At 42.5% G+C, this 17,441-nt stretch overlaps 2 protein-coding genes across 5 annotated transcripts in view; one reads left to right on the top strand and one right to left on the bottom strand.

The window, feature by feature from the left end:
* TTLL9 (tubulin tyrosine ligase like 9) overlaps window positions 1-8,522 on the top strand; it is a 43,365-nt gene extending 34,843 nt beyond the window's left edge. For all 4 annotated transcript variants that reach the window (XM_051979394.1, XM_051979396.1, XM_051979393.1 and 1 more), the window contains 5 exons: window positions 1,238-1,296; window positions 3,356-3,552; window positions 4,465-4,578; window positions 7,090-7,211; window positions 8,115-8,522. In XM_051979394.1, coding sequence (XP_051835354.1) covers window positions 1,238-1,296; window positions 3,356-3,552; window positions 4,465-4,578; window positions 7,090-7,211; window positions 8,115-8,191 — 569 coding nt within the window. In that variant the 3' untranslated portion in view covers window positions 8,192-8,522. The remainder of the gene's footprint in view (window positions 1-1,237; window positions 1,297-3,355; window positions 3,553-4,464; window positions 4,579-7,089; window positions 7,212-8,114) is intronic.
* Window positions 8,523-10,305: 1,783 nt separating this feature from the next.
* Window positions 10,306-15,397, bottom strand: PDRG1 (p53 and DNA damage regulated 1). The gene is made up of 5 exons (XM_051979449.1): window positions 15,261-15,397; window positions 14,947-15,022; window positions 13,999-14,073; window positions 11,957-12,037; window positions 10,306-11,339 (listed from the first exon to the last, which is right to left on the bottom strand). Exons 1-5 carry the CDS (start codon window positions 15,345-15,347, stop codon window positions 11,257-11,259), a joined length of 402 nt encoding a protein of 133 aa, XP_051835409.1. The 5' UTR covers window positions 15,348-15,397; the 3' UTR covers window positions 10,306-11,256.
* Window positions 15,398-17,441: the final 2,044 nt, after the last annotated feature.

Raw genomic sequence — 17,441 nt, 5'->3', positions numbered from 1 at the left:
TCAATTGAAACTCAGGTCTCTTTGTCAAAGAAATCCACTTCCATCAAAATATGTCCTCATACAATATTGTTGTTGAAGTGTATAATGATCTTCTGGTTCTGCTCATTTCACTTAGCATCAGTTCATGTAAGTCTCGCCAGTCCTCTCTGTATTCATCCTGCTGGTCATTTCTTACAGAACAATAATATTCCATAACATTCATATACCACAATTTACCCAGCCATTCTCCAATTGATGGGCATCCATTCATTTTCCAGTTTCTAGCCACTACAAACAGGGCTGCTACAAACATTTTGGCACATACAGGTCCCTTTCCCTTCTTTAGTATCTCTTTGGGATATAAGCCCAATAGAAACACTGCTGGATCAAAGGGTATGCACAATTTGATAACTTTTTGGGCATAATTCCAGATTTATAGCTTTTTATTTAGAAGTTATATGCATGGGTAATTTTATAGCATTGACAATTTTGCCAAACCTTTTGTTCCAATTTTTCCTCTCCTTCCCCCCATCCCATCCCCCAGATCCTGCCATTTTTTCTTGATCAGGTCTTTTTTTTTCACATTTTTACTGGCCTTTGGGCAGTGTGTTCCATCCCTGGACATCAGCTCCATCACTATTCTTATATTTTAAGCCATGTCCAGAAGTTCAGAATTTGTCTTTCTCTTATAAATCACCATTCTCCAACGGACAGTGGCAATGGAGACCCTACCTGTGCACCAACAAAGCCTTTAGCTTTTAGTCTAGAACTTTAGGATCATTAACAATGCTAGATTCTTTTTTGTCACATCATTAGTCATCACATTAATCATCGGAAGACAATAGTGATTGTTAACTTTGAAATGGGAAGAATTTAGAACTAGAAAGGACCCTTGAGATTATTTTGTTCAATTCCCTCAATTTAAGATGAGGAAACTGAGACCAGAGAATAGAAGTGACTTCTATCTTGTCCAGCAGTCTTTGGCCATTTCCATTCTCTGGACATCCATTTTTTCCCCATCTGTTAAGTATATAGATTGCACAAAATGGCCATCTAAAGCCCCTAAGCTCTGGCCTTATAAGATTCTGAGATCCTAAATGCAGTATCTTTCCTAGCTTCATCCTGGAATGGAGGATGGAAAAATTTGCCACTAAGATAAGTGTGGGAGGTTGGGGGACATGGTTAGCTCCCTACCCAATTGTGGAGGGGAGGATTTCTTAGTTTCTAATCCTAGACCTTGACTGCTTACCTCTGTCAGATGTTCACCTCACCAACGTTGCTGTGCAGAAGACATCCCCTGACTATGATCCAGAGAAGGTGAGTGAGCATCAGAAACTGCTGCTCTTATCCAAGGGCATGGACCAAAGACAAGCATCCTGGGAGGCCAGGGTCCTGGGAGCAAGGCTTCTTAATTCATTACATCCTTGATAACCAGTGTCTGAAGCCTTGGGGGACTTGGGGCAAGGGACAATTTCCCACAAGGAAGAAAGCCTATTCCACCCAGAAGTCCATTCTTCTGGAGGGCTTGATTGGGATGGACTCTGACCCCGAAGACTGGAAAGGTAGATTCCTGACCTATCAGGGGTTTTGACCCACTTATTTTCTGCTCTCACTTACTTGTCCTTTCCTGACTGGCCCAAGAATTATTGAAGAAAAAAACCTTCTATCTCTCTTGCTGCCATTGGATGGTCTCTGGTTTGGTGAAAGTTGATTTATTCATTTGAAAGATCATAAATTTTGAAATTAAAAGCACCTCTAAGTCTGTATAGTCCAATCTTCTCATTTTACAAATGAAACTGAAGGCCAGTGAAGTTGTGACTAATCCAAGGTCATAGGCAATGACAGAGGGATCATTTGTATCCAGGTCCTCTGACTCCAAATCTCCTTTCTCTTTCTCTCTCTCTCTCTCTCTCTCTCTCTCTCTCTCTCTCTCTCTCTCTCTCTCTCTCTCTCTTTCTCTCTCTCTTCTCTCTCCTTTTCCCGTTGTACCATGCTTCTTCTCCTTAGTTCATTCACACACACACACACACACACACACACACACACACACACACACACACACACATGTTTCAACCCCAAAGTTCACCAGCACTGAAAAGAAGTCAAGTAAAACCCCACATCTATAGCTGTTTTACCGATCCCTCTGACTGCTGAGGGGCTGAGCCAGTGAATCTGACATAGGCACTTGTCATGTGGCCCTAGAGGCCACAGCTTCTTGGCACATGGCCCCAGGAGGGCCGAGTCACCTTGCAGGACACAAAGCTGCTCACTACCTAGGCTTTTAGACGTTTCCATTCAGAGCTGCGTAGGCCCTCCCACACAGGACTTCCCACTGGCAAGGCTTCAGGAACCCTCTCCCAACCAGGTAAGTGTCAGGAGGCTCACAGGGCCATGTAGCCACAGTGATATCCAGCCATTCTCATATGAAGATATATGCCATAAAATTCCCTACCACAATAAAGGAAGAGGTTAAGAGTCTCAGAAGCAAGGGTTCACTTCTCATTTCTACTTCTAACTTTTCTGTGTAAGCTTAAGCAGAGTACTTCATCCCCCTAACCTGCTTTTCCTTATCTGTCAAACAATGGATGATCTTCATTCTTCTTTAGATTCAAGATTCTGTGCTCTGGGTTATTTTTTTCAGAGTCTGTACAAACTCTGTAAACAGCTTTATAGTTTCACCAGTGATGGACAGACAAGGGTGTTAAAATGCTGAGTCTAGGTGATGGACTTTTTTCTTACTCAAATCTTGAGAAGAGAAAAAGAATGAGGACCATGGAGATTATCTAGTCCAATAAATGAGAGTCCAAGAGACTTCATCTGCCATGGAACCAAAAAGGAAGGTTCCATTGTTCCTATCAGCTCCCAGAAGATAGGGCCTATGTCTGAGAACTAGACAGTGATTTAGTACAACAGAAATGAAATGGAATTTTCTGGTTAGTTGAGGGTTTAAGCAGAAACCCTACACCTGAGATTTCCCTGTTACTGTGAACTAGTAGGTGGGACTAAATGTGATTTGAACCAAGGATACCTCCTAAAAGTTGGTTTTGTTAAACCCTAATATGCTCACTTAACAATCATTTGGCTCTTCTGCCTGATAATTCAGGACCCCCTAGTTATCCCAGGTATTGAAGGATAGTAAGATTCAATGGAAAGAGCTCTAGAGTGGGAGTCAGTGCCCCCAGGTCCAAATCCAGACTTTGTTAATTGTTACCTATCTGACAAAGGACAAACATTCTACATCTCGGGACCTCTATAAAATGACAGGGGTGGAGTGGGGTTGGATTAAGTTGAAATCTATCTTCCCTGATCCCTCTGAGCTAGGTGCAGGGTTTTGCAGCCTGAGGTTCCTTCTATTGAGCCTCTGATTCTGTGGCAGGGCTGCAAATGGATGATCCAGCGATTTCGCCAATACCTGACTTCCAAGCATGGCCCTGAGGCTGTGGAGACGCTCTTCCAGGACATGGACAACATCTTCATCAAAAGCCTGCAAAGTGTGCAGAAAGTCATCATCAGTGATAAGCACTGCTTTGAGCTATATGGCTATGACATTCTCATCGACCAGAACCTCAAACCGTAAGGGGCTTCGTGTGGGCAAGGACAGTCCATTCTGTGCAACGGTCCATCCCGTGGGCTGGCTCTTGCTCAGGGTGTTCTGTCCACAGATTGGGCCATTCCTGAAGATGGCCAGTTCCACAGTTCAATCTGAGCTAAGTGATGTTTTACAGATTGGTCCTTCCTATAGAATGGCCTCTGTACAAGGCAGACTCTTTTATAGCTTATAGGATGCCTATGTCTAACCACTACTAGCCAAAGGTAAGAGCTGTCTGGCTCCATCCCAACTTGTGTCTGCATGTGTCATGCAGTTTGGAGAAAGCTCCTCAATATGCTCCGATTGTCCCCAAACCCAGAGAATCCCCAAGACCAGTCCCTAACAACTCCCTGCAATACAGCCTTCTCCATTCACACAGGCAAGAGAGGGTGAGCAAACAGCTGGTCTGGGTCACGAGCTAAGTAAGGGGTACAAAGAACATATAGATAAGGTAGTCAACATTCTACATCTCAAAGATCTAAAAATTTAGATCTAGAAGCTCAGAGTACCATTAAGGCAACACAGTGTGGAAGGGGTTTGGGTGTAGGTTCTAGCCTTGGATGCCATTGATTTATTGTGTAATCTCAGACAAGTACTTTTCTTTTCTATGCACCTCAATTTAATCCTCACTAAAATGAGGATCACAGGGCTTTAAAGAATTCTGAGAATAAAATGTTCATAGATACTGAAAGTGCTGAAAGAGCCATAAAAAGGTCTGTTATCATCATCATGACTAATGGTGCTGATTTCCCCCAAAGCAAAAACCCCAAAGTAAATGGTTTTCATTTTCTTCCTGTGGGCCAGGTTGAGAGTAAACTAAGAGTTCCAGATGGGGTTATCTGGTATCTTACTCCAGGGCTGAGAGATCACCAAACCTCCTTTCACCTAATATTCAGGTGGCTTCTTGAGGTCAACGCTTCCCCATCCCTCGCTGCCAGCAGCCAGGAGGACTACCAACTCAAGACTTGCCTTCTGGAAGACACACTGCACATTGTAGACATGGAGGGCAGGTGGGGACACTGATGTTAACCTAAAGACCCCTGGGGGGTCCTCGTTTAAGTATATGAAAACCGTGATTTACACAAAATAATGTCTTAATTCTTAGGAGACAGGATCATTATCTAGTTCTCCTGAGTCCCCCCAACCCAGTGCCCTTTCTACTTTACTTAGAGTGCCTAAAATTTATGATTGATTATTTTTTCTTGATGCAGCTGATTTTTGATTTTTTAAAATTCAATTTTATTTGATTTTCAGTTCTGAATTCTTTCCTTCCCCCTACTCCTCATCCATTAGGGAGGAAAGAAAAACAAAACTTATGAATATGTAAAATCATGCAAAAAAAATTTCCCATTAGTCATGTTTTCAGCCCTCTCCCCACTACTACCAAAAAAAAAAAAAAAAGGAAAGAAAATATGTTTCCATGAGCCTCCTGAGTCCATCAGATCTCTCTCTCTCGAGGTGGACAACATGTTTCATCATGAGTCCTTTGGAATTGTTTGATCATTATGTTGATCAGAGTTGCTAAGTCTTTCACGGTGATTATCTTAAAATATTGCTATTATTAAGTACATTGTTTTCCTGGTTCTTTCCACTTCACTTTACATGCTTTCATTCAAATCTTCCCAGGTTTCTCTAAAACTCTCTCCTTCATGACTTCTTATTAGCACAATAGTATTCCATTCCATTCATATACCTTAACATGTTCAGTCATTCCACTGTTTATCAAAAGAGATTCCCTCAGTTTCCAATCCTTTGCCATTACAAAAAGTTGCTAAAAATATATTTGTACAAATGGGTCTTTCTTTGGGATGTAGACCTAGTAGTAGTATTGAAAATGTAAACACAGTCTAATAGCTTTTTGAATATAGTTCCAAATTGTTCTGGATCAGTTCACAGTTCCACCAACAATGTGTTGGGTGGGCCTGTCCTCCTATAGCCCCTCCAGCATTTGTCATTTTTCTTTTCTGTTATCTTAGCCAATTGAATGATGGCACTTCACAATGGTTTTAATTAGCATTTTTAACTTACAATTCTTTTTTTCTTAATGTGATTTATTCACTTTTCAAGAACACAGTTGTCTTGTAAATCAAGGTACTCCTGCCCTCAGGAATGCCAACTGGAGCTATTTTTTTTTTTTAACCAGACCCAGCTGTGATTTCATTGGTATAGAGAATTCTTGGTAAGATAGCTCCTCCTCTGCAATTTATGGTCTTAGAGACTTAGGAGGAGGGTGAGAGGAAGGTTAAATGACTTGCCTAATACCAACACAGCAAGTATTGGATACTCCAGCCAAGGGGGTCTTGACTCCGAGGGAGGCTCCCTGTCCATTATGTCTCACTGCTTCTCAACAGATGCTAACATGCACAGAAAACTAGGTTGTCAGAAGCACTGATCCTTCTTTTTTCCTCCTCCTAGGGAAAGAGTAATTGTTGGGGAGGAATAACTTCACAGAGAAGTTTGGGGGCCAGGCACTGGCAGCTTCTGCTCTCAGGAAGCTTATAATCTACTGGGGGGAGACAACACACAAAAGGAAGCGGCAAGCTGGGGCGAAAGGTCCTTGGGGAAGGAGAGAGGTCTCTGTAAGAGGAATGCTCAAAACGGATGATCCCATGCACTTTACAGAGTGCCTTGCCACACGCACGGACACACAGCAGCCACGGGAGTGGGGGAGGGCAAGGCTCACCTCCCCAGGCTTTATGAAGCAAACAGGTCCGTGGAGGTGATGTCCGGCAGGTGGTGAATGTGGCACTCAAAGCCAACAGTGAGAGCAGTGTGCCCGGTGAGAGAACGCTGCAGCTAGAATCAGAGGGGCTGGGTTTGAGGCCGGACTTAGCTGTGTAGGCAAGTCATTTCTTCACTCAGCCTCTTTTTCCATCTGTAAAATGGGCAACTAGAAGCCTGGATTCCAAAGCTGCTTCTGACATAGTGGCTGTGCAATCTTGCAGTAGCTCTCTAAGGCTGTTTGTTACAGATGAGGGTACGGTGGTAGAGGGAATTCTCAGATGGTAAGTTTCCTATGTCACACAGCAATGGAATCACAGATTGGGGTCCTCCTGCCCCTACTCCACAGCCATTGGGGAAAAAAATTTGTTTACTCCCTATTGCATAGAATTATGATGAAGACCAAAGGGAATGATATGGAGAGCCTTTGAAATCTTAAAGTGCTATAGAGGTGTCAGTTAAAGGCTGTTAATTACAAGCCCAGTGCTTTCTCCTCAAACTCTACCCTGCTACAGCTTTTCTATAGCTTTCCCCTGTTAAGAGGACGTACACTTGAGTCTGAAAACCTAGGCCCACGTTTTGGCCTAATGTTGCTTTCTAAGTATGAGCAAATTGTCTGAGCTTTGACTGACTTCTCTAAAATGGGCACCAGGTCCTCACACCGCTGACCACCTGGGTCTGTGGTTTATGCCAGCACTGGTCCTTGAGGTCTATGGCTAGTGCCCCCTCCTCACGGCTTCCCTTGCCAGGGCTGCTTCCATGCTGGGATTTGCTACCCATCCGCACCATCTGTCCCCTAGGCTCACGGGAAAAGAAAAGCGAGTTGGCGGCTTTGACCTCATGTGGAATGACGGACCAGTGAGCAGAGAAGAGGGCGTCGACCTATCAGGGACTGGGAACTTTGTGGCCAACACCCACCTGGGTACGTAGGGCTTTCTCAGAGGGTTGTATTCCCAGCCTGGCCTGGTCTGGGGACAGTGGGGAAGTGTGTCAAACCATTGGATTTGGGCATTTCTTCTCCATCAGTCGTGAGCTCTCTGTACACACGTGTCTCTAGACAACATTCCTTTGTCCTCATCAGAAATGTTATTTTTGTACTTTTCTTTTTGAGTGTGCTCCTTCTGCTAGGTTCTTAGTCCTGGTACCCTACCTAGCCTTGCTCTGAAGCCCTTTGTAGCAGTCTTCCCAAACCCATGTCAAACTGCCCGTTTTTCTCTTCATTCTAAATTCTTTAAAGTAGGGATGTCTCCATGTATTTCCAGTCAGGTGAAGTCTGAAAGGGAAAGATCATGAAGACTAGGACACCCAATGAAGGCTTCTTGGAGATGTTTAGACTGGTTCATTGGGTCTGGGTGGGGTTTCCTTTTGTGCCTGGGATGGGGCAAATGTGGGATAAAGGGTAATGTAAATGAGCTGGAGCACAGGCCCATGGATGGAAGGAGTGTGAGAAAAGAACCAAAAGGGGCCTTTAAAACCACGTAAGAGTTTGAACTTGATTTGGTGTCAACTGCTCACATTTCCTTAGTTTTTCTTTTCAATGTGCTTTCCTGAAAATTACCTTGTGAAGATAGTATGAGGTGGAGTGGGGGAACAAGAGCTGGTCTTGGTCCCAGGACACATTAGGCCTATTGGCTCATCTATCAGATGTGGGTGGTAATGATTACACTCTACCCTGGAGATTTTGTGAGGTGTGTTTGTAAACTCTTAAGTACTATATGGGCTATTCATATTCCCATTTGACAGATGAGAACATTGAGGCTTGTCCACAGCCATGCTCTTCTCTTTACCAGCTCTTAAGTATTGCCCATTTTTGCTTTTATTTCAGGCTGCAATAACGATAGAAAGAAACAGCTGAGGCAGCTCTTCCGTTCATTTCACAACCGGAAGAAAGTTACCAGCTAATCATGGTGGACCACGGGGAAATTGAGCCAAGCAGGTGCCCAGTGACCCCTCCCAACTTTGGAGCAGTGCCTCCAGTTTCTCTCAGGCCTGCCAACAGTTTTGCTGGCTCAGCATGTCACCGACCATCAGCCTCTGGACTTGCTGGCTCCAAGGAGCACTGCCCGTGAAGCGTGCTTAGGAGAAGTGCCAGTCTGGGAAACTGGATGGGTTTGTGACCTTGACAGGGGTTAGTCTGTGATCGGGAACTAAGGATTTAACCTATAGAGAGAAATTCAGCGAGCCTCACAGCCGTAAAAAGAACTTTTCTTAATAAAAGCAAATCGTCATTTGACTTCTGTTTCTGATCTGGCTGGGATTTATTGGCTGATGTGCTGGATATCACTTATATACATACTCACAAGACATTCTTCCTTGCTCCAGGCAGACAGGGGAGGTATTCCCCATTTTAGAAAGTGGGAAATGCTCCGGGAGGCAAGGGAGTCATTGCCTCCAACCAGGTTGCCAAGGTGTAAATTCAGAGTCAGAAGACTTCAGTTACAGGACTAGGTCCAGCTTTGGTAAAAGAATTCAGACAAGTCACTCGTTTCCTCATGGACCTCCATTACATGGACCACACGTGACTTCACTGGTGTCAACAACTCCCATCTGTTTAGGAAAGTCCCTCTCCTAATACAGCGTGACTACTCGGCAGCTCCTTCATGGTCTGAGGCGCTTGCCTGGCACCTTGAAAGAATAACTGACTTGCTCAGAGTCACAGCCATCATGGATTAGAAGTGCAGCAGGATCCCAAGTTTTCCTGACTTCCAAGGTCAACTCTTTAATGTCAGGCTACCTCTTTTCACATCTACCCAGTGGGGTCAACAACCAACCAGCTACTTATTATGCACTTTCTAAGGGCAGAGCAGTCCTACTTCTAACACATACTGGCTATGTGACCCTGAACATGTCATTTATTCAATCACCACTTTATGCCCTTATATATATGAAGCACTGTGATTGATGCATGTTGGGGACTGAAGTACTATCAGTGATACAATCCCTCCTGAGGAGCTAAGTGCAAAATAGTAATTGATTTTTACTGCAGAAGTTGTTTCATCACACTCACAAATCCAGACCAAAGGAAAAAAATATATGCAAAGGTTAGGGATAAATAGATCAGTCTCATCTCAAGCTCTTTATAGCCCAAAGGGAAATCCAAGAATGTAGATTGTAATATAACATGAACCCAAAAGCTTTGAGAGGGGCTGAGAAAGTACTAATTAAGTAAAGTCCATGAAAAAAATATCAGAACTGCTAGAGATCAGGAAAGGTTTCACGGAGGTCATGTTTATGATCCAAAGACAAAGTATCACCTACCCTTTCTGAAAGTGTTTCCTTCTCTATAAAAGAGCAGTAATCCAATGTGCCTATGCTAATGGACTTAAAATTCTTTGCTAACTTTAAAGGCCAATTTTAATCTCTTTTCTACATGGATGATGCTATAGCATCAGCTTTCCAGAATGCACTTTATAAACCTGCTATAGATACATTTATATAGCTTTAAAGTTTGTAAAGAACTTTCTTCACAAGCTTGTGAGGAAGACAGTTGAAGTATCATCACTATCTTACAGAAAAGGAAATTAAGGAAAAGAAGTGACTGGCTCCAAGTCCCACTCATGCCAGTAAAAGGCCAAGCATCTGACTCAAGGTCAGGGGGCGCACTCTCTAGCACAGCCAATGATGATGCTAAAGTGGGGAGAATAGAGCCTAAGTGAGAAGGGTAAGGCCCCAACTAGGAGTCATAAGAGATCAGTGCAAGTATGGGCATTATTTAATCAGTATCAGGAGCCACTAGTTGCATTCTAGGCCTCGCCTTTCCTTCCTATCTTCCCAATCTGGCTTAATAGAAATCCACAATTCAGCTTCTTTAATTGTACATTCCTACATGATTACGTATTTTTCCTTTTCCAAGTGATCTCATATTTGAAGTGCAGTAGTTTACATACAAGGTAAATAATCTCTAACAATGGGATACCACTGATCACATTGACCATTATGTCTCTGCAGAAGAGTATGCCATTTGCAAGCACTGGAAATTGTTTCAAGCATAACAAACAAATCACAGACACTGGAGATTAATTCCATCCAGGGACTTTATTCTGCTCAGTTTTTTTTTTAATTTGTTTGTTTTATGGCTCGTTAGAAATTAATTTGGTATAATCATGAGGTATTTCCACCTCAAGGAATAGACTCTGGCAAATTCCATGAAGCTATAGAACTATAGACAGAGAAATGTTCAATAGTAAATTTTCCTTAAGCCCTGAAATTACGGAAGAAACAACTGCCGGAGCAATTCCTTTTGAGACAAAGCCTCAACAAAGCCTGATCTATGAGGTATTAACAAGAGTCTATTAAAAGCTCTGATGTAATCAGAATGCAAAAAGAATTGAAAAGAGGGAGCTGTGTTGGGAAATGTGAACTCTGTCTTTAGCGCTAGTTGCATGAACTGTGTGGTGAACCACAAATAAAAGTTTCCTGTCTATCAAAAACCACCACTGAACTTTGCTGCTCTACTCATACCTGCTATAAACTCAGTCATTGGCCTGTGAAATCTTTCTTCATTCTTTCTCCACAGTGGAGAGGTTATGCTGGAATGAAGAGCTCACACTCTCCCACTCCCTTCCCCAGAACTAGAACAATAGTCAAGCTGTGGGTCTGAGGCAGAGGAAAAACGCACCCTCCCAGACAGCAGGACATTGTTGGAAGTGCCTGTGGCAGTCATTCTAATGCTCCCACTGCTGTTGCCCCAGCCTCTCATCTTGGATCTTCTCCAAGGACTATCAATAGGCTTGGTGTTTCAGCCCACCCTGGTGGTATCCTGGGTGGATAATAACAGGCTGTAGGTTCCTGGCCTTAATAAAGCAGCCAAATCTTGTAAACAAAAAAGTCTTTAGTAGCAAACTGCAATCTGATAGATTTCTGAAGCTAGTTCCTACTATGCGTTATTGGCATAGTGGTAAAGCAGTTCTGTGGACATTTAGGAATGAATGATTTAAGCCTCCATGCTGGGCCTTGATTGCTGAACTTCATCCTTTCAAGATGACATTAAGGGCTCTCATCTCCTCTTGGCTCAACGGCTTCAAGTTAAATCCCCTCAACTCCGGTTTACCTATGGGGAGAATCAAGTCAATGAGTCAGAGAGAATATAAGAGTGATATGGAGGAGGTGCTGGCTAGTCCCACCACATTCTAGCTAGGCAAAAGAAAGCTTACTTGGCTTCTACACACTGTCATGGGAAGGACTAATGGTCTAATAAGAAAAGCTAAGCAAAAACAGTTTTGTTGCGCTAAGCAACAGTGATTCTCTCACTCAGCTTGAATTTTGGAAGGATTCTTAGGGGGTTCATAGACTCTTATTTCAAGGGCTTTCCTGGCCACTCAAACTGCAATCACTACCTTGGAAGAGGAGCCAGTTTGGGACTCACCCAAGATCATAAAGATCTATCTCCCTGGATCATCTACTTTCTCTTTCCAAGATTCAATTTTTATCATGAACTAATTCAAAGTGACCAAAATGGAGAACACAACACAACTTTATGAGGAAATTTTAATGGAACTACAGATGATTGGTAATAGGTAGGTAAATAGTACCAACTCTATGCCCACCTTGTTTTCTTTCCAGATTCCTACATTCATTTGTTCTACTTCAACTTTTGAGATTCATGCTCAATTGGGATTTAGGTTTTGACTTTTCCCACTTTTCAGTCCCCACTGAAGAACTATTTACCTTGGGCTTCCAAGAGACGATTGACCTTCTTTTTCAACTGTTTCCGGAGTTTCTCTATCTCCTCATCCAGATGCTCCTGATCTGAAAAAACAACAAAAAAATTATAGCAGCTAACATTTTCAGAACACTTTGCAATTTTAAAAACACTTTATTCTGTGAAGCAGGCAGTGCAAGAAGCATTATCCTTAGAGAGGAAGAAACTGAAGCTGGGACCAAATGACTTGTCCACTAGTCACACAGCTAGTGAATATCATGACAACTCCAGGTGTCCTAACAAGTTGTGTAACCTTTCCACACAACACCACAGTGTCTGTCAACAGAATATTCTGGAGGAGTGGGAATTGGAGGTCTATTATACTCTACCAAGGTCCCAAAGAATAGCAGAAAAAAGGCAGTTGTTTTGAGGAGTGGGAGGGGAAGCAGTCTAATGTTGCTGGAATCAGCCTTATGAAGCTTACTGTTGTGTAACAGGAAAAGGAGTTAGTTAAGACTAAGAATGTATGAACCATAATGCCAACTGGATTGGAACATGGAGGAAGCCATAGACTTATAAAACAAAGCTTACATACAACTTGCTAGGTGATCACAGGTAAGTGACTTTCCCTGACTCCACCTTTGAAAAACAATTAAATTGTTCTAGATGTTGTCTAAAATCCCTTGGGGGAGCTGGGGGGGGGGAGGGGTGGAGAGGGAGTTAGATGGTGCAGTGGATAGAGCACCAGCCCTGGAGTCAGGAGGATCTGAGTTCAAATCCTGCCTCAGACACTTAATCCTAGCTGTGTAACCTTGAGCAAATCATTTAAACCCAACTGCCTCACAAAAACTGAACAAACAAAAAAACCAACATAAAATTCTTTGTAGCTTTGAAATGTCTTCTTATGAGAGGATGTCAAGAGCGTCACCATTAACAAAGAATTATAGGAACACTTTCTATGTATGTAGTACCTAAAGAAATGAGAACATCCAAAGAGCACCTGGCTGGAAATATTTAAATGTCTATTGAGTGGCACAGATTAACACACCAAGTGACAAGATGCAGAAGTAAGGACTAGAGTTAACCTTTAAGAATACAACTTAAATATACAATTTACAGAGAACAATGACAGGAGAAGGACCTGTAGTGTGCTAGACAAATCTAAGAAATGGACCTAGCTAAAATGAAGAGATGGTATACAAGTGTGGAGATGAGAGGTTGGATCAGGCTGTGAAATTTCTTTTTTAGGACTACACACCAAGAACTCTGTCAATTACTTTGTTTTCAAATAATTTCAAAACTATTCTTCCCTGTTTGATAATTCTGCTTCTTTTATGCAGTGATTAGAAAGTTGGTGTTGGAGGAAATATCAGAGATTATCTAGTCTATTTTTAAAATGAAAAAATTGGGACCCAACAAAGTTGTGTCTTCTCCAAGATCACACAGACAGCAATATCTTTTTACGGATTCAGGCAGAATTTTGTAGGCCTGGAACCCCAGATCCTGGCTATTCAGTCAATACTCTTCCCATTGTATCAGGATGGTAGGATGTCCAATTCCTTCTTCTCCAGTGAAGAATACAGCTCTTGGCCTCATCCTTCTGCATTGATACCCTACAACTTCTTCCCTCAAACCCCCCCTTAAAAAAACTGGTTCCAAGAAGGTTTTGAGGGCTAAGACTTTTTCATTGTAATCATTGTGTTTATGATTTTACTGATCCATCTCACTATTCTGCATCAATTCAAACAAATCTTATCTTTCTTTGAATTTTTCCTCTTGTTTCTTATAGCTATTCCTTAACCAACACATACCCACTTTGTTTCAAGTTTTTTGCTATTATAAAAAAAAATGTAGTATGAATATTTTGGTGTATATGTATATCAACTTTCTGTCTCTGATCTCTTTTGAGATATATTCTCCAAAATGAGATCTCTAGGATCAAGGCTATTAAACTTCTGGGACTGAGACTTTGTGATAAGCTTTAATTAAGACCCAAGCCTAAACTATGTAAAATTTGATTTGGGGGGGTAGAGCCACAGTGTTCACAGAACAATTTAGGGTTCCTTACCTTTCTGAATCATATCCTTTGTCCGTGGTCGGGGAAGCTTGATGAACATGTTTCCAAAACAAACCATCACTTTATCTGAAATAGTAAATGTGCCATGGTCAGCTTGATAAAACACTAAGTATTTCTGGATCTGGAATCAGGAAGACTTGGCCTCATATCCATCCCTATATTTACTGGCTGTTTGACCTATGCAAATCAACCTAGCTATTTTTAGCCCCGGTTTCCTCATCTATAAGTCAGATAATTGTATTTCTCTTACAGGGTTATTATAAGAATTGAATGAGATAACATGTATAGCACTTTACAATCTTCAAGTGCTATATGCCAGCTATTATTTATTAGTATACTTCTAAGACTTCACGTATTCCTAATTCCCTGAGAAAGGTGATAAAATATAAGACCCAATTTGGTGCCAAACAAACAAACAAAAAAAGAGACCTCTAATCTCTTCTTCTATGGAGTTGTTTTTAAAAATTTATCAAAAAAACAAAACACAAAAGCCCTAAATTCCTATTTTAACTATACAGTTAGGAAAAGTTGGAAGAATCTGGAACCATGTCCTCAAAGATATTTCCTGTTTTTATTTGTGATAGTATGTTCTGGACCCAATAAAAAAGTGATGTGAATTTTAGATGTAAATATCATTTGCTTGATTTGATTTTTTTCTTTTCCTCCCCTCTTCACTACACTGCTATATGTGGAATTAAAGATAATTAAGTGATACTGATCCTAAAAGTCACAGTAAAGCCAGGCTTGCTTATACTCAACATTCCTAAAAGCTCAGCATAGAACTATATATAAGGGGCTGAAATGCTTCCAACAAATGCTTCTACCCAGAGGAGAAAGCACCTTCTACTTGGTACTGGACTCCAGACTCACCCCTGGAAAAGCGTGCTGACGCCAGGCGATGCCGTCCATGACCCCTGACCCCACTCCGCCACGACTTACCTGACGGGCTAGGATCTCTCTGCAGAGCCCTCAGAGCTTCCCGGTTCTGGTTCCTTTTCAAGTCCAAGTCCACTATCTAGGGAAAAAACCCCAAAGTCAGACATCACGGTGGAGCCAAGAAAGGGGAAAGTGTCGGAGGGGCAACTTTGGCCCAGCCCGCCCTCTCCACCCCAAGACCTCAGTTTCCGTCTCTGCATAAGGACCAATCTTCCGGCTCAGAGTCGGATAAGGGAAAAGTGAAGGGGGAAAATAAAGGAATAAGGAGGGCAGGAATTAAAAAACACATTCCCCTCGTACTCGGGCCCTTCAGGGACCTGCTGCTTGTCGGCCAACACCGCCTCGGCCAGCTCCTCTACCTCGCTCAGGTAACGCAACACGCGCTCGGATTCGGGCCCCAACATGACTGGCAATGGTGCGGCCCAGCAGCTTCTCTGTGCGCACGCGCCACCACCGCAGCTACGCTACGAGTAGCTAACGGCTTCTGGCGTACGTGGTGCACGTAAGCCAGGTCGCACGCCTGGGGGCGGGGCGGTGGGAACAAATGTGGGACGGCCTTTGGGACCACGTGACGATGCCTTCCAGGCTCGAAGGAGTGTAAACTGGAAAAAGGCAGGTACATCGGCGCCCCCATCAGGCTGAAATCCTCACTGGCGAAAATGGTTGTCTCCTCCTCCCAGATAGCCAGGACTCACCCGGAGCCCTGGTTAAGTAAATTGGCAGAGGACCCCAGCGGTCACTAGTGCCCAAGGCAGCATCAGCCACCTGGGGAGGGATGCAGCAAAGAGCATCCCGCAGCCCTCATCTCTACCTGAGTTATCATTAGCTCCGTAAAAGGTGCAAAAAGTAAAGCTCTCCAGAGAATCACTTCCTATTAATTTCAACAACTAGATGGTAAGGTCGGTATTATGTTAGATTTAGATTCGGGACGGGATGAGTTTGTCTCCTGCCTCGTTTTATCTGTAAAATGGGTACTCCCAGGGCTCTTGCGAAGACCGAACGAGGTAACACGCGCAAAGCGCTGTGTAAAGCTTAAAGCCCTACATAAAATCTTTAACTTTCGTTGCTTTAGGAGTTTTTCTGGTACAAATAGTTTGGTATATTGAAAAAAAGACTGCTATAAGAATGATTTTACTTTTATCAACTAAGGTAAAATTACAGTCTTTGAACTTCAATATGTATTATTCTTATTTTCAGTAGACGTAACAAGAAATCTTCTCTAGACTTGCGTTTTCTGATCCTAAACTAGTACCAATACGGAGGTATAAATTCAAAGGAGATAGAGGTAGGCTTCATCACCAGGGGTGGTTTGGGCTTGATGTCGGTGCTGCAAAAGAATACACTCGTGTCTCCTTTCCCCTGCTCTCTGAAAACGACAGAAAAGCAGGCTGTCAGTTCATCAGCAGACAATTAGCCCTGGCAGCTAATGCATGGAATACTGTGCCTAGAGTTAGGAAGACTACTCTTCATGAGTTCAAATCTAGCCGGAGACACTATCTGGGTGACCCTGGGCAAGTCACTTAATCCTGTTGCTCATCTGTATAATGAGCTGGAGAAGGAAGTGGCAAACAATCCAGGCTATCTTTGCCAAGAAAGCCCCCAATGGGGTCATGAAGAGTCAAACCTGGCTTAGCCTAAGGGGGAATAGGGCCATGAGGTGGCTCAACTTTGGCTCTAACAACCAAGCTATTCCCTCTGAGAATGTTTTGTGTTCCAAAGAAAGAACACTGGGAAATGAATGTAAACTGCTTGCATTTTTCTTTTTCTTCCCAGGTTATTTTTTACCTTCTGAATCCAATTCTCCCTGTGCAACAAGAGAACTGTTTAGTTCTGCACATATATATTGTATCTAGGATATACTGCAACATATCTAACATATATAGGATTGCTTGTCATCTAGGGGAGGGGGTGGAGGGAGGGAGGGGAAAAATCGGAACAGAAGCGAGTGCAAGGGATAATGCGTAAAAAAATTACCCAGGCATGGGTTCTATCAATAAAAAGTTATTAAAAAAAAAAAAAAAGACTATAAAAAGATCAGGATAATAAAAGCGTTGTCCAGGGTGCTGAAAAAAAAAAAAGAAAGAAAGAATGTTTTGTGTTCATGCACTGACTTCTCAAAAGCCTGGGCTACTCCCACTAATCACCATAGGCCATTCAGCTTATAAATTCATACTTTTTCTCTTGGCCACCAATGCTTATGGGGCTATACTATTTCATGATGCCTGGGATTTGTCCCTGGAGTCCATATACATCTAAGTGTATGATATAGAATATATTACATTACTAAACTAGAAAATCAGTGATCTCTTCTCTCAAACCCTTGGCCCACATTTGATAATTTTACTTTCCACCATTTGTCTTCAATTATGAGACTTATATGATTACTTTCTAGTGACTGTGATTTATCAAAACAACCATGTAAAAGTTGATTTTTCAGACCTTCAGATCTTCAGACACACAGATCTGTAGGATCTTTTAGGATCAGTTCAACCCACTAG

This window comes from Antechinus flavipes, chromosome 2 (assembly GCF_016432865.1).
Source record: "Antechinus flavipes isolate AdamAnt ecotype Samford, QLD, Australia chromosome 2, AdamAnt_v2, whole genome shotgun sequence".
NCBI classification, from domain to species: Eukaryota; Metazoa; Chordata; class Mammalia; order Dasyuromorphia; family Dasyuridae; genus Antechinus; species Antechinus flavipes.
Note: the sequence above shows the minus strand (reverse complement) of the source record. Positions and strands in the feature narration are given on the sequence as shown.